General features: G+C 41.0%; 1 protein-coding gene and 1 long non-coding RNA gene across 3 annotated transcripts in view; one reads left to right on the forward strand and one right to left on the reverse strand.

Moving 5' to 3' along the window:
- The window catches only part of LOC308577287, a 397,406-nt gene that overhangs the window by 310,603 nt on the left and 65,825 nt on the right, over positions 1–20,978 (forward strand). The gene's annotated exons all lie outside the window — the stretch shown is intronic.
- The window catches only part of IARS1 (isoleucyl-tRNA synthetase 1), an 84,440-nt gene that overhangs the window by 20,556 nt on the left and 42,906 nt on the right, over positions 1–20,978 (reverse strand). For both annotated transcript variants that reach the window (XM_081176112.1, XM_081176113.1), the window contains exons 17-26: positions 20,282–20,476; positions 17,495–17,581; positions 16,984–17,067; positions 13,884–14,031; positions 9,850–9,970; positions 9,272–9,363; positions 9,018–9,095; positions 7,274–7,395; positions 1,362–1,464; positions 1,079–1,162 (exon numbers count right to left, since the gene is read on the reverse strand). In XM_081176112.1, the coding sequence (XP_081032238.1) occupies positions 1,079–1,162; positions 1,362–1,464; positions 7,274–7,395; positions 9,018–9,095; positions 9,272–9,363; positions 9,850–9,970; positions 13,884–14,031; positions 16,984–17,067; positions 17,495–17,581; positions 20,282–20,476 (1,114 nt within the window). The remainder of the gene's footprint in view (positions 1–1,078; positions 1,163–1,361; positions 1,465–7,273; positions 7,396–9,017; positions 9,096–9,271; positions 9,364–9,849; positions 9,971–13,883; positions 14,032–16,983; positions 17,068–17,494; positions 17,582–20,281; positions 20,477–20,978) is intronic.

The following is a 20,978-nucleotide window of genomic DNA, read 5'->3' on the forward strand; positions in this document are numbered from 1 at the left end:
TTGCAACTGGTATTGGAATCAAAAAGAATGTCAACTGACAGCAACAAGGTTTTACACAACAAGTGAGTGGCTCCTCTTGCGTTTCCATCAGCCACACTCCAAAGGGATGCAGGTGGACGCAGGTCCACAGACACCCATAAGCAGCCACAGAGCAGGAGTGTTACTTAGGTTCTCTACCTCGTCCCGTTTCACTGGGAAACTCAAGGAAAGCCACCACATCCATACCAGCAGCTTTTTTAAAAAAATCTTATTTTGCACCAAAATCCAAAACTGCCCTTTTCAAGTTAGCTTAGTGGAATGAGACAGTTTAGGAGGGAAGCTTCTTCAGAAAGGCATAATGAAAAACGATACTGCGATGCTGCAAAACAATCCTTTTTCATGATTTTGTGAATGATCAATGATCATGAAGTATTTATCTCCGAAAAATATGTGGTCAAAAGTCAACTGTATTATACATAATATACAGATGTCACAATTTATCCTCTGCTTAGTTTGGTCCTTGAAGTCTTCATATGTAATCAAGATTACTCAGTAATGACCTTTTTTCCCTCAAGAAAGCATGTGTTTGCTTAACCCCTACCTACACATAGATCTTGATACTTTCTCCTACTCCAACTGAGTTAGGTCTCTGTGCCTGAGCTTGACTGGAGTAAGACAACACACAAGTCCACTGCAGGCTCAAGTCCAAAACATGATAGCATTGAGCAATAACAAGGGGAGTCCAAAGCTAAGTGAAGATCAAGCAGTACACAATTGTAGTCCTGGGTCAAATGAAATCCAAAGGTTGAGTCAGAAGATATGTGTATGAAAGAGATATCCAACAAACTCAGGCCAACACACAAGGACTTCCACCTGCCAAATGGGTGGTCTTCTCCTTCCTTATATTCTTCCCACTCCTTGCTCCAAATCTGCTACAGAGGATTGAGGAAAACCCCCAGAACAGATCAGGAAGCAGTCCCCTTGTGCAGGTGGAAGCAGGGGTGACAGACTTGCAAGGCAAAAAACGTGGCATCAACCTGAATAAAAACCAATATGAACTTAAGTTCTAGCAACAATGCCTTCTGCTCTTCTGTCTTACCTCAAGTATATACTTTTCCAAGGACTTGATATCTTCCAGCGCCTGGGGATCCTGATGAATAACCACCACCTCTTTCAGTGGATACTGAAATTAAATTCAACATCATCAGTCTGGAAAAAGGTACCCAAGATCTATTGCAAAATGGCTATTTAAACCATGGCTATTTAACAGATATCCTTATAGTTCACTTTCTGGAATTCATTGATTTACCTATGCATTTCTCTGTCACAACCAATAAGTGCTTATGGGATATTGATGTAAGATAAATTAAAAAACATCTTACCTTTACTGGAATGGTTTTCCTGTCTCTGATTACCCGTCCAAGCTCAACAACAGATTGCATTCGGGAAACGGCACTTTCTATATTTTTGTCAATCAGATCCTCTCTAGATTCAAAAGGGGGAAAAATGGAAAATTGTTTTGCATATGAAGCTAACCCTTTAAAAATAATAACCTACATTTAAAACCTTGCTGAAAAGAAAAAGCCCTTTGCTGGGACCCTCTTGTACAGCAAAATTGCCAGAAACACAATTTTTGAGCATCTTAAAGATTGCACCGAACACAAACGCCAATTTGAGAGTCAGTGTGTCGTGGTGGATAGAGTGATGGACTTGGAACTATGGAGACTGGGTTCGAATCTTCATGCTCAGCCATGAAACTTATAGAGTAAACTAGATCTGTTCAAGAAAATTAGAGATATGAAAGGAACATTTTGTACAAAGATTACCATAATAAAGGACAAAAGTGGTAAGGACCTAACAGAAGCAGAAGACATCAAGAAGAGGTGGCAAGAATACACAGAGGAATTATACCAGAAAGATATGGATGGCTTGTACACCCCAGGTAGTGTGGTTGCTGACCATGAGCCAGACATCCTGGAGAGTGAAGTCAAATGGGCCTTAGAAAGCACTGCAAATAACAAGGCCAGTGGAAGTGATGGTATTCCAGCTGAACTATTTAAAAATTTAAAAGATGATGCTGTTAAGGTGCTACACTCAATATGCTAGCAAATCTGGAAAACTCAGCAGTGGCCAGAGGACTGGAGAAGATCAGTCTACATCCCAATCCCAAAGAAGGGCAGTGCCAAAGAATGCTCCAACTACCGCACAATTGCACTCATTTCACACGCTAGCAAGGTTATGCTTAAAATTTTACAAGGCAGGCTTAAGCAGTATGTGGACTGAGAACTCCCAGAAGTGCAAGCTGGATTTCGAAGGGGCGGAGGAACCAGAGACCAAATTGCAAACATGCGCTGGATTATGGAGAAAGCTAGAGAGTTCCAGAAAGACATCTACTTCTGCTTCATTGACTATACAAAAGCTTTTGACTGTGCCGACCACAGAAAACTATGGCAAGTTCTTAAAGAAATGGGAGTGCCTGATCACCTCATCTGTCTCCTGAGAAATCTCTATGTGGGACAAGAAGCTACAGTTAGAACTGGATATGGAACAACTGATTGGTTCTAAATTGGGAAAGGAGTACGACAAGGCTGTATATTGTCTCCCTGCTTATTTAACTTATATGCAGAATTCATCATGTGAAAGGCTGGGCTGGATGAATCCCTAGCCGGAATTAAGATTGCCGGAACAAATATCAACAACCTCAGATATGCAGATGACACAACCTTGATGGCAGAAAGTGAGGAGGAATTAAAGAACCTTTTAATGAGGGTGAAAGAGGAGAGCGCAAAATATGGTCTGAAGCTCAGCATCAAAAAAACGAAGATCGTGGCCACTGGGCCCATCACCTCCTGGCAAATAGAAGGGGAAGAAATGGAGGCAGTAAGAGATTTTACTTTCTTGGGCTCCATGATCACTACAGAGGTCCGTATAGTTAAAGCTATGGTTTTCCCAGTAGTGATGTATGGAAGTGAGAGCTGGACCATAAAGAAGGCTGATCGCCGAAGAAGTGATGCTTTTGAATTATGGTGCTGGAGGAGACTCTTGAGAGTCCCATGGATTGCAAGAAGATCAAATCTATCCTATAATAATAATAATAATAATAATAATAATAATAATAATAATAATAATAATAATAATAATAATAATTTATTATTTATACCCCACCCATCTGGCTGAGTTTCCCCAGCCACTCTGGGCGGCTCCCAATCAGTGTTAAAAACAGTACAGCGTTACATATTAAAAACTTCCCTGAACAGAGCTGCCTTAAGATGTCTTCTGAATGTCAGGTAATTATTTATCTCTTTGACATCTGATGGGAGGGCGTTCCACAGGGCGGGCGCCACTACCGAGAAGGCCCTCTGTCTGGTTCCCTGTAGCCTCACTTCTCGCAATGAGGGAACCGCCAGAAGGCCCTTGGCGCTGGATCTCAGTGTCCGGGCTGAACAATGGGGTGGAGACGCTCCTTCAGGTATACAGGACCGAGGCCGTTTAGGGCTTTAAAGGTCAGCACCAACACTTTGAATCGTGCTCGGAAACGTACTGGGAGCCAATGCAGATCTCTCAGCCCTGAGCACTCACTGGAAGGACAGGTCATGAAGCTGAGGCTCCAATACTTTGGCCACCTCATGAGGAGAGAAGACTCCCTGGAAAAGACCCTGATGTTGGGAAAGATGGAGGGCACAAGGAGAAGGGGACGACAGAGGACGAGATGGTTGGACAGTGTTCTCAAAGCTACCAGCATGAGTTTGACCAAACTGCGGGAGGCAGTGGAAGACAGGAATGCCTGGCGTGCTCTGGTCCATGGGGTCACGAAGGGTCGGACACAACTAAACGACTAAACAACAACAACAAAGAGCAAGTCACATTCTCTTTCTACCTAACCTATTCCATTAAATTATTAGGACAAACTAGGAGTAGCTGGTGGGGTGGGGTGATGCCACAGAGCTGCCCTCTAGAAAATGTAATCGCTGCCACTTACCAGGACAGTGTGGGCAGTGCTAAGATTAGAGCTCTGCTAACACAGTAGCTGTGCCAATCCAGTGATCCTGCCAGGGCACCTACACTGCTGCTCTGCTCCCACTCTGGTAAGCAGCAATGATGTCGGTGTCAGGCGGAAGGTTCTGCCCTACTGTACCAGCAGCTTCTACTTTATTAGCTTTTAGGTGCTAAGTGAATATTTTTTTCATTATCTCAAGATTTTAAGACATAGCTTAATGGTTGTTTTATCACTTTATTGCCAATTTGCTTCTGATACTCTTGTTAAAAGCAGTTCAGAAACAGCAGCTTGTGCAGAACAGGACTGCAAGCCAGGACTGGGCCATATTACAAGAGGGTTTTGTCAGCTGCACTGGGCTCCCAAGTCTATGCGAGTTTTAATTTTTAAATCCCTAAACAGATTGGTACCACTTCCTCCCACATGTATCTACCCAAAGCTTGATCTTCTTTGGCAGTCCTGCTCAGAGTGGCCCCATAAAATGAAGCAAGGTGAGCAGTCATCAGGAAGAGGGCCCTTTTATCATGGGCACTCCAGTTATGGAATAGCCTGTCCAGGGTAGATTGCCTTTGAAATTGGTAAAATCTGGGCCTTGGGACTGTGTTTCCCTTTTTAACCTGTTTGGATTTTCAGTGTGTGGCAAGTTATGGTTTGCATTATTTATGTAGCATCCCCCTCCCCCGCTTTTTAATGGTTTTATGTTTTATTTTGCATTTCAATTATTATTTTTTACTTATTTCAAAGAACTTTATGTCACATGGAGGGTAAGTAAGTAATATTCTAGTAACTAAGTTGCTAAATATTAAAAGGAATTGCAACCAGTAAAAATTCTGGAGGTTAAGCCTGACCACTGAAATATGAATAGCCTTTCATTGGCAATCAATGCTTTTACTGGTCACTCAGCCACACAATACAGGAAAAAATCCATCATATTTATGAGAGGGTCCAATGCCTCTTATTCCATTCATTAACCATAACTTAAATTAGAAAATTATTGATCTGTCTAGCAAATAAAACTATCCAAAAATGAAGATGAGAAGCAGACTGGAACGGTGACTTACACACACCAAAGAAACAAATTATGGATGAGCCTTAAAAGTTTGGCTGTATGAAAATGGGACTTGCTTGCTATTCAAAATTCCACACAGCTGGACAGGAAGCAGAATTATGAGATTCTAACCAAGCCAAGTTCTGTAAAGTAGCTGGTACCTATAGGACTTATTTCAGAATTCACAGTGAGATGACAAAGCCATCTTCATTTACTTGATAATCTTTTGTTCTCCAAAGTTTAAAGTGTAAGATAGGAGTGAGGAACATTCTGCAGTCTGAAAGGCAACCTCACCTCAAAGCCAGCCTTCTAGCGCCTTCCTGTCAGTGGTGGATTGGGCCAAAGGCAAAAAAAGTGATGCCGTGCAATGGATGCAACCTTTGTACAGCAGGCAATATATTCTAGCCATACGAAAGGAGGAGGTTTCTACATCCACACACATCTCTCCATCATGGCAAGCAAGAAACGTTGCCACAATTCAAAGTTCAAGAACACATTCCAGACATGAGGAAGGTATGGAGTCGTACCTGCTGATGGGGAGGGTGGTGTGGCCTATGAAGAGTACTGAGAGCTAGACAGAGAGGCCTAGAGGGCCATATTCAGCCCTAGGGTCCAACATCCCCCACCCCTGATGTAAGGTTACCAAAATATGGACCTAGAACCTGCTCATTCCTTGAGACCATCTGAGGAGACTCTCTGCTGAAGCCAGATGAATGGGCCAATGATTGGACCTTCAACCCCTGGACCACGTACCTAAGGTCCACTCTTTTAGGCACTGGGTGGAAAGATAAATGCTACAGATTCTAGTGCTGCTTTAATGCATTAACTTTGCCTTAACTGATGCTCATGCTTATGTTGGGTCAATCATCTTATTGTTTTATACTAAAAAATATATTTTAATAGTTTTTATATTAAATTATTTAACCTTAAAGCCTTGAAACGATGTGCAGTAAGGCAGGATAGAAACACACTGAAATTCCCTCAGTACACACATCAAGCAAATACTGAGCAGCTAGTTTGTAAGAGAATTCAGGAAACCTGACACATTCTCATTTCAACAATGGAAATAGTAAAAATGATAAACTTAACTACTCAAAGCTGCCCAAAGGAAAGCAAAATAAAATTTAAACCTTTAGCCTGACAACCATGGCATGTGCAATCTGACTGCTTTCCATCATGGGCAAGTCCATCATACAGCACAGAAACAGGGGGAAATGGTATAACAACCCCTGTTAACAGACTCAGTAATTACTACAAAGCTTTTGGGAGGTAGAAAAACTGCTTCACTAGAGACTGGCTATTAAAAACAAATAAACTCTCCAACAAAGCAAGTCAATTTGCAGTATTTTTAATGTAATTTACATTCACAAATCACATTTATCTTTGGCATCATTAATTGGACAGAACAAGGTGGCACCTGGGACTAAAAAAAATTAAGTTAGATTCCTATAAATAACTGAACATCTTTCTAATGTGCCTTTCAAAATACTAGTTCAAGGGCATTTGTAATGACAATGTACCTTCTGTGCTACAAACAAAAGAACATTTATACCCTGTAAAATCCACAGCTTTGATAGAAGAGGTTTAACTCATATACCTCTAAACTGTTTGATACACCAAAAACAGTTCCCCCAAGTGAAAACAAGAAATATTCAAAGCATATCCAAACCTATTTGCCAACCATATCCAGAAAACAAATGTTGGGGCTTCTGCTAAACTGCAAACTGCAACATGGTCAGAACATCAAAAAGCCAATATATAAACATATTTTCTTCCTTCAATTGTATTGATCACTAAAACCTTTTCCCTGGCTGTTACTTACACCTTGTAAAATGTTTTCATCTACTCCTTTCCAGTATTTATCAGAACTGGTTTTCTATGGAACCACAATACAGAATTACCACCCTCTTCAGTCTACAATTCAGCATCAGGTATGGGTATTTAATAAAGTTGCAGATTCTACAGCAGTTTTACAACTGGATTTGGAAAAACACATTTTAATAACTCTAATATTTTGCCTTATAGGTAAAGCATAAAAGAGAGGGCTGCCTCAGAAGATGGTTCAGAAACTACAGCTAGTGCACAATTTGCCAGACAAGTTACTCACTGGGACAAGACAGTTTGAGCTTACTACACCGATCCTGACCTGACTGCACTGGCTGCCAATTGTTTCAGAGTCCAATTCAAAGTGCTGGCTTTGACCCATAAAACCTTAAACTTGGGCATCCACTACAATTGACTGAGTTGCTCACCGAACTTGAGGAACCATGAGGTAGTGAATGCTATCTGTGTTCTTCTCCTGAATGCAGGCAGGATCAATAAGAGTCTTCAAATTCTGGTACATCAGTTCAGTGATAAATGGAGTATAAGGTGCCTGGAACGACAATTTTTCATTACTTGGCTATTCTATATTTTGAAGTAATTACAAATGCGTTATAAATTGCTAAAACTCTTAGGTTGTATCCAAGACTGCACAAGCAGAGTTTCACTTATACAAGTAGACTTCCGTTCCCTCTCTTCCTCTACGCCACTGCAAATCTGCTCCGGAGGATCCTCCAACTCTTCAGAGTTGGAGTCTTAAGAGTATGCAGAGGGCTAGAGAGAACAAGAAGTTTTGTTGTATGCACAGAATTCTGTTGGATATAGCCCAAGATATTCTCTGTTACTATAATGCAAGTTTTCATGCACAGTTTCCTGTCAAAAATGTACCAGCTACAGAGTTCAATCAGGAAACTGTTTCCAGTTGAACAACTTCCTCTGGCTAATCAAAATAACAAAATTACAAGGTCTAATACCACCTGATGACTGTACTTCTTACCTGGCCTTTTTACAGATAGGTATTCAACAAAGAAAATAGCTCATCTCAGAGACCAGGAAGGCAACCTATATCTCTTAAGCTCTCTAGACGCCCTCAGAGAACAGAGGAATGAAAGAAAGTGAATAGCATTCAAGTCAGAAATCTTAGCATGCACTGTCTTAGTCCTTGTCCTTTCACACCAGGAGACAGTGAACCTTCCAAGCCTTCTGACTACTGAGATTTCACCAGGCACAGTCCACACACAGCCAGGCATTTCTTCCTGACTAAAGAAACTTGCCCTCATTCTCCTTCCCTTAATTAAATCAGAGACTGTCTGAGAGCTGGATTCTGCCCCAGTCCCACATTATGTGCTCCTGTAGAATCATAACCCACATGCAGCCCTAGCAAGAACCCTCTCTGTGTTACAAGCTGACTGCCATGAGCTTCATGGGGCTATATCAAAAAGCAACGCTTCTGTACCTAAATCTGTAAGAGGATGACTGTAAGGTAAGGTAAAAGGTAAATGACCCCTGGACGGTTAAGTCTGGTCAAAGGCAACTATGGGGTGCGGTCAGGGCCGGATTTAGGTTTGATGAGGCCCTAAGCTACTGAAGGTAATGGGGCCCTTTATATGTGATATTTTAGGGAGCGGGCTAGCAGGCGGGGCCCATTACTTACATCATAGGAGTCTACACAACACAAAACACTGTTGCTGTATGTAGGTTTTATTTTATTTGTTTTTTATCTTATATTTTGGAAAGTTTTTTCCCTTTAATTTTTTTTGGGGGCCCCAAGAGAGTGTGGCCCTAAGCTATAGCTTGTTTAGCTTATACGTAAATCTAGCACTGGGTGCAGCGCTCATTTCGCTTCAGGCCGAGGGAGCCGGCGTTGGTCCACAGACAGCTTTATGGGTCATGTGGTCAGCATGACTAAACGGCTTCTGGTGCAACGGAACACCGTGATGGAAGCCAGAGCACACGGGAACGATGTTTACCTTCCCGCCACAGCAGTACCTATTTATCTACTCGCACTGATGTGCTTTCAAACTGCTAGGTTGACAGGAGGTGGGACAGAGCAACAGGAGCTCACCCAGATTCGAACTGCCAACCTTCCAATCAGCAAGCCCAAGAGGCTCAGTGGTATAGACCACAGCGCTACCTGCATCCCAGATGAATAACTGTACAGTGGTTAATTCTTACCATAAGTCTGCACATAGAGTGAAGAACGCTGAATAAGGTTTCTAAGGCCATAATGCAGTCATCTGTTCCATTTTCACCCTACTCAAGAAGTAGTCATAGATGTAAGAGAGATTAGACCAATAATTGCACAAAATGGTATTGATCTTCAACACACAAATCAAGAAAGTACTCAGCTTTAAAGGGAACCTGAATTAACTCAGGAGTAAACTACTTCCACCTCTCATGAATACACCCTGGAAACAGAAGTCACATACCTTTAACCTCCTGCGATTCATTCTGACATACCAGTTGGTAAGAATGTCTACAAACTTAACGAGACGAGGAACTACCGTGTACAGTCTGTAGGCTGAAAATGAGAGAGGAAATAGCAAGCTGTAATGTCCCATTAACCTTTTGGCTTCAGTCTCTTTTTCTTATCAAAATCTTGAAGATATAAGAACCACCTGGAGCCTGTGACAATACCTTAACAACATTAAAAATGTATCACTATAAAGAAAGAATGGATTTGACTATGAGTCCCTTATTCATGTTATCCATAGTTAAGAAATCCCTTTTCAAACCCTAGTTTCAAACTCATATTAAGAGAGCAAAAATGTTCAAATCTGTAAACAAACATTGGGTTTTATCCAAAGTTAGTCCTACTCTAAGTAGATGCACTGAAATGAATAGGCATAACTAACTAGGACCCAGTAATTTCAATGAATCCACATCACACAACCCACAAAAAGTAAATAAAACCATGGATACAGAAATCAGTATATTTCTACTGTATAATCTTGCAGCACCAACATGAATGTAATTAGAATCCTGAAATTGGAGGAAGCATACGCACCTGCCATTTCTGCTTTGAAGAACTGAATGAGTGACTGTGCAAAGGAAAGAATCCATTTATCCATGATATTGTTGCTTTCTTTAACTGTATTCTCATTGTAAAGGAATTCCTTTCCATCTTCCTATGAATATGGAGGTGGGAAAAGAGATTTAACTTGAGCCAGAGCAATATGTTGTGGAGGTGGGAAAGAATCTGTGGTTGGGGTAACCATAACAACATTATAGGTGGTTGGGGAACAATTTTTCTATTTCTTTCCCCTTGTTTTCTCCTCACACTTCCCCTTCTATTTACTGCAAAAGGAAGATATTAACTAAGCCAGCTCAGGGGGTGATGTAGTTTTGGGATCTATTTAGGCGCATGTCAGGGGAGTGTAGTGACTGAGGATCTTACAAGTCCACAGCCTCACCATCCCAGAACACTCTGCTTGGCTCACACATCTGGAAGAACATAACAAGTGGGCCGAACATGCCTGCTGAGCTTTCCGCATGCCTACCAGGGACCGTGGTGATGTAAGTGCCATCCTGCCATCAGGTTTTCCTCTTCACCAGCAGAGCTGCACTTATGTCAGCTGCAGGATCACACCCTAATTCTTCCAATTTCAGTTGGTGTACTACAGTAGTACAGACCAGTATTGAACCAGTATGCCTCTGACTGTGCAACAATGTCAAGTGAAAAGAGAACTCCTGCAGTTCATGGGTCATTCAAGAAGTCAGTTGCAAATGTTATTCATTCATTAGACATGCAGGCAAACACAGCAGCTATTTGCAGATTTATTCTCTTTCTGTGAGAAAGCCATCTGGGGTGAATGCCACTCCGAAAGTCTGTTCACCTTATCATGCTGCACTGAGAGGGTAGTAGTTCTCAGGATGAAACCATCAGTTCAAATTTCTTGGCAAGTGTATCACATAGCAATAGTTTCAATTGCTTTAATAAGGTAGGATAATTTGAAAAGCGCTTCAGTCAAAAAATAGCTGCTTTCTAGGTTCTCATTTGAGGACCTCTCATTTGGACTTTGCTCCCATTAGCAGGGAACAAAGCACTTCACTTTAGTACTATGGTACATAATAACATTTTATAAATAGTTTAGCAGATGGTAATTTCAAAGCAAGCTTAAAAGGTTAAATGCAATGTAGAGACATTTGCCAGGATTTACTGCTTGCTCCTTGCATGAAATGAGGGAGTGGTCAGAGCCCCTCTTTATGGCACCATTCACCTTAATGCTATATACACAGAGACCCTTGAACAATGTTGAACCACATTGCTATAACTTAAGGGAGGGGAGAGCTTCCTATTTGTGCAATTGCCAGCACAACTTAGTTATGCAAAAGTCCTGGCTCCCATTTGATGAAGAACTCTTAACTCAGGTTGTGGTTTCCACCAAAGCCTTTAATGCTCCGATCAGTGCGATGCACAGACAAAATGAGGTAATGTGGTTCAAAGGCACAGCAGGTGCTGCCCACAACTACCCAAGCAAAGAAACGTATCCAACAACAATACCCCACTGAAATGCCAGGAAATGGGGTGGGGACAACTTAGCGCAGCAAACGGTTCTAGTCCTTAGAGTGGGCAAGCAACCTGGCACTTCTCTGCGAAGGCTGAACCTGCCCCAACTGTTCATGCTTGTGCTGGCATCTCCATGGTCTAGGTGATGGAAGGGGCACCACTGCCTCATAAGAGGCGCGTGGGACAGGTGAGGCAGCAACCTCCCTGGGACAGGCAACACTATATGTGGTTTCTGGCAACTTCAGGGGCAGAGTTAGTGGCACGATAATTGGACAAGCCAGAACCAGCTTCCTACAACTCAGGAAAAGGAGCCAATGCCTCAAGTTGCAGGTACGGGGCGAGGGAAACTCACCACCACTAGAATGCTCTCTAGTATCCTCTACCTTGGGTTCTCCTGGCCTGAGCAAAGACCTTCCTAGCCCACTAGATCCCTTCCTAGGTCATCTTTTTGCAACTCCTCTTCTCTCTGTTGGCTCAACCAGACCTCCCCACTCAGGGCCCATGACAGCAAATACATCTCCCAGGAACTCAATACCACAAGAACAATACAGTGGCACCAAAACTAAGTTCAGAGTATGTAAAATATTAGGGCAGTTTGAAGAACAGTATTAGGAACATTGTCTGGGGACCCTCAGAAATAGCTGATTAATTATGCAGCTCCAAAGCTCTCCTTACAGAGGTGACTGCTAAAAATGTAAACCAATTTCCATTACTATTTATTGAAGTCTGCTGCCTTTATTGCTTCTAATAGCAAGGGCTCCATGGTGGTTTGAAAAGCTCATGTATCATGAGAGGTGAGTAATTATAAGCTCTTCAAGTTATCAATTTCCCATCGGAAACATAGTGTATTCACTAAGATAATGTATCTGTTGAGACTTTCCTTACCAAAGAACCAATCTTCAAAGGACCCGTGTTCTCTCTTCAAGTAAATTATTTGAAAGGCAACCATTTAGAAACAGTTGCTGAGAGAACATATTAAGATTTAAGTACTGACTGACCAGAAGAGTTTTGAAACTTGTATCGCTGACAAGTCAGAAGTCTTCCCTCAGGTTGCCAAGTGTACTTTGTAAAAGTTATGAACTGCTTCAAATAAGCTGGTATCAATGACTAGAGATCATTTAATCTTATGTATGATTACATATAGAAGAGATATATTGCTATTCTTGGAATCCAACAAATTAAACACAATCCTAAATAATGTATTGCCTTTTTTACCACTTTTTATGTAGAATATATATTACAGGAGGATTATGGATTTATTAAATCCCATTGGATAAAATGAAATGTTTCTAGTCAATGAGGGCTATAGACTTTGGAACATAAGTTAAATTAAGAATACACATTCTTAACCTAAACATTTCACATTTGAAACAGCGAAGAGGAAATAAATGTTTATCAAATATTCCATTCCCATTCTGCTTTCCTCAGAGCACTGTCCCCCAACCTAGAATAGTAATGGCAGCCATTAAACTAGCAGTTTTTGCAGGTGTTAGGAATCTAAACTGGTCTTCATAAAAAGTGTAAGACATACAGAGAGATACAGTGTCATCAAATCAGAAATTTCTGGCATCAGAATTTTTCAACTTTAGTTAATATTACTCTTGTAAATTCGCATTTCAGAAGCCATTGGTGCACCAATAAACTGAACAGCTCCCCAACACAAGTGAACTCTAAATCAGATTCTTAGAATAATGCCTGGGTAAGTGGGCATAAATTGCAGCCTATAATTTTTTTGTCTGCAACTACACTCTCAAACTGCATAATTAATACTAACTTGGGCTACTTGAGTTTGAGTTTTCCTCCCCTCCCTCAATTTTTAACATTTTTAAACTTTTAACCTCACCTTCTAAGAAGCTCAGGGTGGAATAAACAACTCTTCCTGAACCTCTGCTCACATTTGTCCTCCCAAAAAATCATGTAAGTTAGATTAGGCTGAGAGACAGTTCAGCTTCACAGAAAAGCAGGAAGCTTCCTTATACCAAATCAGAACATTAGTCTATTTAGGTCAGAATTGTGTATCTACATTGACTGGAAACGGTTCTCTAAATTTTCAGACAGGTGACATTCGCAGCCCTACCTGGAGATGCCAAGTATTGAACCTGGAAGCTTCTGTGTGCAAGGCCGATGCTTCCCCCCTTCCCCAAAAAAACCACGTTTTCCCCATTACATTTAAAATAAAATAGATGATGGCATTAAGAATGATAGTGACTAACTCAAGGTCAGCACATTATCTTCATGGCAGAGCAGGGATTTGAAAGTGGGTCTTCCCAGTGATGGTCTGACACTATAAGCACTACATTTCTGGCTCCAACAAAATGCAAGAATGATAAACTGCAACCACAACCGACTGCACCAATACATGTTGTCTCAGCCATCTTGAGAGTCCATTTGATCAGATGAGCAGGACAGATATCATGAAGAATAACTACATATGTTGGCAGCATGCCGTGTGACTAGAGATCCCATATTGATAAGCAAAATACAGTAATGACCAGAGAAACAACTTTCTTCGACACTGCAAAGCTTTGTACCTTAAGTTGCAGAATGACAACATTCTGAATGAGAAAGCGATATGCATTGTACCATGGCAAGAAGACATCCTTCAGTACATCTCTCACACCTTCTTCTTTAAATCTCAAGTTTTCGGCTCTCACAACAGGAGAATTGATAAGGTACAGCCTACAGCAGCACACACAAACAGAGCAGAGTAATGAAAATTTGGACATGCCTTTAAAGAAAACACACCAGATCCCTTTTTAATACACACAAATTAAAATTTCAACAATCCTCCACCCAGGACCCAAAATAACGTTGAAGTCCTAATACTTTCTTCAGTGCCAGGAAATCTGTAGATGTTGCTAAGATACAACTCACACTGCTGAAATGGCAATTCTAATTGGCAGTATTAGCAGAGGTGTAACCCCCACCCCACCCCCAAAATTCTACAACTACATAAAAACACCTTTCCATTTCTTGCATTAGTCCAATTTAGCTGGATATTTTCTGTCTTTCTTCTTACTCTATTAGGCTGCTGAATAGATCTTCAGAAAGCAAACATTTCTAAAGAACTGTGCTCAAATTACCATCACCCATCATTTCACATTTCCATATGACAAGATGGCTTTTGGACAAACTGATTTTTTTTCTGCATAATGTACAAGAGCCTTGGTATTTTAACAATGCAACCCTATGTATGTATAGTTGGATAGAAGTCCCACTGGGCTAATTCCCAGGAAAGCATGCATAAGATTGCAGCCAAAGCTAAAGAATATGGTTAAAACTACCTACAACAGGGATACAGGGTTTGTAGTTAGTGGCCTAGTTTAAATGACATGGTAAGCCAAACTATGGCTTGCTAGGGCTGTAAGTGTGCAGTTCTTTTGAGAGGAGTTTGCAGGCACTTTGCTCCATTTTGCTCTTGCACCACACTGAACAAAGCCAAGGCTGTTTCTTAATTTTCCTATCACATGTAATGAAAGTTGTCATTTTCTGCCCTGAGATTTCAAACATGTAGCTGCTTATTTTGTTTACCATCTACACATTTTTATAATGTTGTTTTCCCCCATGCAGCTGTATTCCAAGAGAGGGGGCTTCAAGAGACTGTTCCACAATTCTTCCCAGACATCCACTGGAAAAATTTTACCTGTGTCCTGAGTTCATCTAACCTTCTACTCTTTTTCATGTTCTGATTCTAAGTCACACTTCAGCTATATATATTTTTGAAAGTATATATATCCGCTAATGTGCATAATTCATTTTTCCAACTCTGAGATAATCCTCCAAAAATATCAAACTAGAAAATATTCAAACGAAGAGAGGTTTTCCCCATTCAATTTTGTTTTGATCTCAGAGTATACCAATCATTAAATCCAATGGAGATGGTCAGTTTTTCAAATTTCAAAACCATTAACTGTATCTATACTTTAGTTGTGTAGCACAGAATTGAATGGGGAAAGGCTTGAGTTAAATAGCATTTTAAAACAATCCCAAACTCTTCAAATATTTGAGTTTTAAATGGTTGCTCTTCACCAACCTATCTGTTACCCTCAGATGCTGTTGAACTCCCACTCTAATCAGTCTCAGGTGGCCCACCCAATGGATGGGCTGATGGGAACTGTAGTCCAATGTCACCTGGAGAACCACAGATTCCTCATCCCTAATAGGTAAAGTTTTAGCCAAGGAACCAAAAGACAAAAGGCGGCCACTCATAAACTCACTCAGTACTTGTTACTCTCATTTAGAGTTCTTCACTTCCTTAAGCAGTTTAAATGTGCAGCTGTTCAAAAATACCACATTTATCAGTAAGCTGCAGAGGATATTTCTGCAGTACTTAATCAAAATTTGCATATGGGGGAAGGGAAAAACTTCTTCCTTCCACAGAAGCTAAATTAGCTCAGTAAAAAAGAAAAAATCCACGAGAAAGTCAGAAGTAGTTTATTCTATAAACAGAACACAAGTGCTTGACATCAAGCACTTCAAATAAGTTCAGACATCTGAACTGGAGCTCTCTCCTTAAATGAACCTAGCAAGCACTACTTTGCATTGTGTGTGGGAGTATGTATAAATAAGACTTTAGTGTACACATATCAGGCAGGCAGCAAGCAAAAACAGATTTATCTTGCTGGAAAAATGAGGACAGCAATGAATGCTCTTGAGAGCTGGGGATTTTCATTTAGGTAAAGAAAATAAAATTTACTGAAGTCTGACATAGAATATTTTATCTTGCCAGAAATATATTTTAGAAAGACAATGTTCTTTAAGGTGAACAAATACAGCTAATAATTCAAACCATATACACACCAAAAAGTGCTCAAGTTCTTCAAGGCTTCCAGAATACAATCAGCTATATATTTGGTTTAGAGCCTACCAATGTCTGGAAAAAATTAACCATATAATGCTGTGTAGAACTGGAAAGCCTAGAGATGGGATATACAGCCTACGAATGAAAATTCCCCACACATAGACACCTAAGCTGTGCAATCAATTTGGCACTTACAATACAATCCCCAGGCTTAAGGACTATGCACAAGACGACACCCACACGTGTATAATCAAGAGCCCCGGAGACACAACATGCTGGTAAGCTCATACGAATCAGCCTAATGTCTCACACCACCAACCCAATCATCCTTGCTATAATGTTTTTGCACGCATCCACACATTCACACAGATATTTCAATGTGGAAATTAAAAGGAGCTGGCAGTGATGCGAGGCCTGCCTTGTACTTCGCTTGCAGTACTGGACAATCCCTTATTCTTCATTCGGTCTAGCACTCTGTTTATACCAGTGGTGAACCAAATGCTTTTGGGAAGCTTTTACAATCTGGACAACTTCACCATTCCATTGAGATGCCTCACAGCACTCCCTCCCTCGTTTTGCATATTATAAAAGTATTTTTGTTCAAGATGTATACAGTTGTTCTGCGGTTGTATCTACCTTCCTTTGGTCTTTCTAAAAGTTGTACAAAGTTCTGAGAAGAAGCATGCACACACACTGCTACTGCATGAACAGCAGTAGCTCCACCAGCCAAAGCAAGGAGCAAAAGCCAAATTTTGACTGGCTATACCTAAGCAGAGGACCCACAAACATTAATAGAAACGGGGGGGGGGGGGACAATAGCAGGATCCTACCTTAGAGCATCAGCCCCATAAGAATTTACAATGTTTGCTGGATCCGGGTAATTCTTCTTCCTTTTGCTCATCTTTTGCCCATCACTAGAAAAGATTAAAGATGGAAACTATGACAAAGGATGCGTTGCTGGTAACGTTCTCAAAATTAATACAAATGCTGTACCATTTTTATGATAGAAAGTGCCAGTCCTCTCAAGAGCAAATTCTGTTTACTTTCACAACAGCCTTATTGCAAAGTGAAGAACAATGGAACAGGTGGAGAAACAACCATAGTTTTTTCTAGCCATATTTATGTATTGGGTGATAATGAGAATTTTTACTTTATTCTACCCACTCCCAATGATATATAAACTTGTATCATTTTGGAAGGGATTGGGCCTTCAGTGTAAAGTAATTGTCATTCAGCTAACGTTGGTTATTCAATGAAGGATTACACAGAAATATCTGCAGCTTAGAACTACATTTCAAGCAGAACCTCAGGAAAGAGCAAGATATTAACAATATTACTTGCCTGGCAAGAACTAGGCCATTTACAATTACATTCTTGAAAGGGGGCTTCCCAAAAAGAGATGTGGACAACACGAGCAACGTGTAAAACCTGAAAAACAAATTGATAGTTAGCAGCTGATTCTAGGTTAATGCTAAAATATCACACTTTCAAGCCCTTGTATGCCTTCAAATTTTAATTGACTCCTTTTAGCGGATTTCAAACCCCAGGGATATTAATAAGAAATACATGGTTATAGTTATCCAAAAGTGTCATTTTATTATGCAGATCTTATGGAAAATCTTCACATATTATTTCCCCCCTATTGCTAGCTTCTAATCTTGTAACAAACTACATTATCACACAAAACAGTTCTCCTTCCAAAGCTACAGTGTCAAAAGGAATATACCTGCGTTCAAGAAAACTGAGTGACATAATGATGCAGAAGCTTCCTTTCATAATGTGACTCTACAGCATTGTGTACATCACATTTGTAAATGTTGCTTAACACAGTCCTACAGTCACTTCAGGGTAGAGGTGTGTAAGCCAGTGCACACAAATACCATATTTTTCGCCCTATAGGACGCACTTTCCCCCCTCCAAAAATGAAGGGGAAATCTGAGTGTGTCCTATGGGGCGAATGCAGGCTTTCGCTGAATCTTGGAGAGCGAGAGGGGTCAGTGCGCACCGACCCCTCTCGCTCTCCAGGCTTCAGGAAGACATCCGCAGCCTGGGCAGCCCTGCAGGAGTTCCCGCAGGACTGTCTAGGCTGCAGATAGCAGCCTGCCGCCTGGCGCGAGGGGCGCCCTGAAGCAGAGCACCCCTCGCGCCAGGCAGACATCTGCAGTGTGGGGAGCCTTGCAGGAGTTCCCCGCAGGGCTCCCCACGCTGCGGATAGCAGCCTGCCGCCCGGCGCGAAAGGCACCCTGAAGCAGAGCGCCCCGCGCGCCGGGCAGACATTGGCCAGCCCCACAAGCTTGGGGGACAGCAGGGAGGCGCAGCGCTGCCATCCCGCTGTTCCTCGACCTGGTTCGGTTTCCCCGACCTGGTTTTGGGGGGAAAATAAAGGGAAATTTTTTTTTCCTTTATTTCCCCACCAAAAAACTAGGTGCGTCCTATGGGACGGAGCGTCCTATGGGACGAAAAATACGGTACATATACACAAATATATATATACACAAACCTTCATCTTTCACTTGGGACTTGATTATAATACTCAGTAAAGGAACAGAATTGCACTGGGATTACAAGGCTCATTAGAAATTTAAATTTTGTTTTCCCATGTATAATAGTTCCGAAAATAAGTTATCTACATCACTGGAAAGTTAACTCCACATCATGGAGTGAAGTTTTGTGTGTGCAGAAGTTGCCATTAAAAGCCGGAACATGCTAGAATATTCTAGCGCATCTGTAATTTTCCATTCTTCTCACAGCACAGCTGCATGCTTACAGGCTGAGTCTTACCTTAGTGCCAAGGCTACTGGGAAGGGTATATCTGCTAGTCAGTGTACAGTTTCTCACTCTCATTTCTTCTACTGACTTCTATTCTTTGCTTTCATTTTATACTTGTGTGGTGTACTTTTTATGCTGAAACTGGATTTTTGCTCTAACAGGAGCCAAGTTGTAGCTTGCTAGTGATCTTGCAATGAACATTAAGCTGTAAGCCTTAGTAAATCTCTGCTAAAGATTTTTCTGTGTTCTGTGCCTTTTTGGGATGCCTGCCACTGCCAGAGTTCCACTACTCTGGTAATCAAGCAATGGTCGGGGATGTCCTGGGGGCCGGGGGCACAGATCCAGACATTTAAGAACAAACTAGCTAACAAAATACAATCTTTGGAAAAAGGAAAGCCAAAAGTAAAAGAAATGACACCTAGCTCTTTACCCTCAGTGAGAGAAATCAACAACTGAAATAATCCAGCTCTTCCTTACTGTTTTTATCAGCTAAAATGGGGGTGTAAGGTTATGAAAGCATACAATGCAGTTCTACTGCTGAAACTAAGCAGATGTGGCCCTGAAAGTTGCCTTGATAATTGAGGCTACCTGAAAATCAAATGCAAATTTCTCTGAGCTTTTCTGTCTAGTGTTCATGAATTACAGTGAGTTAGACCACCATGTAATTCTCTCTTCGGCTGTATCTGAATGGGTCAACTTGTCTCATTTTGTAAAGAAAAAGGTACTATGTAGATAGCATTTGCTGATCCCACCCCCCCACCCCCGCATCCCACAGAATACCTTCAGGCTTGCCTTGGCCAGGAAATTATACATAAAAGTTATTCGTTTATCACAAGTTTTGTAGCGAGGTTTGCTATGGCCAAGTCTTTCATCAAGTACTGCTAGTTAGGTTCTTTGCTCTCTGGATTTTTTGTTAGGTAAAAGGTGAAGCAATTTTAATTTCCATATTGCTGCCTTTTGCCATGGGTCTTCTGTAGCCACCTACCTATTCAATCAGCTAGTGGAGGTATCTTCAACCCTTTCAGACCCAGGAACCACTTTTAACCCAAACATGAATTTAGGGACCCTTTTCTTAACCTTTTACCATATATCTGCATGGCAGTAGTGCTCCTGTTTGCAACCCACCTTGGATCAGGCTGCGACCCACTAGTGGGTCCCAACACACATTTCACAGGTTATTAAAATCATTCAATAACAACTACTTTCTTTCTTCCTTTAAAAATCTCTGTCCATGAAACTTTGTTAGTTCAGTGCTCGCTATACAAACATGAGCCAAATTATATTTCAAGTACTCTTTTAAAGTTATCCAGATTTCCCAGTGCTCTGCAGTTGTAAAACAGACTAATAACAAAGAATTACCATCCTCTGGTTTGGTCAATGCCTTCAGCAATGAAGTCAGCAGGAAACGCATCTTCAAATTCTCTTTTGTTCTCAAATGGGTAATGGACTTGGGCATAAGGCATGCTCCCACTCTCAAACCAGCAGTCAAACACTTCTGAAACACGATGTAATACACCTTTGCCGCAGCGCGAGGGGATGGTTATATAATCAACGCTAAAGGGAAAATAATCCAGCAACAGTTTAGACACTGAATTTCCACTCTACAAGTTGGAAATTAGTCTTAAGGAACCCAATTACAGAAACAGATGCCAATCCCAAACTTCTATATCTAACATATTCAAGTTGCTTGCATAGATTTTCCAAAATAATTCAGAACTGAAAGGGTTTCACTAATTTAGCACAAATACAATATACTTAAATTATTGCTAATGAATACAAATTGCTGAAAGCTACCCTAATGTCCCACATATCTCTCCAGGTCAGTTTCCAAAGAATGATAGTTTTAGCTAACACTAGAAATAGCCTATGCTTCCCAATAAAACACTGCATTTCAAACCACGTCAGAAATGCTTTTGCAGAAGAACCTTATACAATCCACCTCAGTCCAGAGTCTAAATCTGTCAGCTAAAGCAACATATTATGGCGTTCCATTAATAAACTGTTACTATACTGTACAGTAGTTTTTTGTGGGGGTTGTACAGATAAATGGCCAAAA

Source organism: Podarcis bocagei (assembly GCF_964188305.1).
Source record: "Podarcis bocagei genome assembly, chromosome: 2".
Taxonomy (NCBI): domain Eukaryota; kingdom Metazoa; phylum Chordata; class Lepidosauria; order Squamata; family Lacertidae; genus Podarcis; species Podarcis bocagei.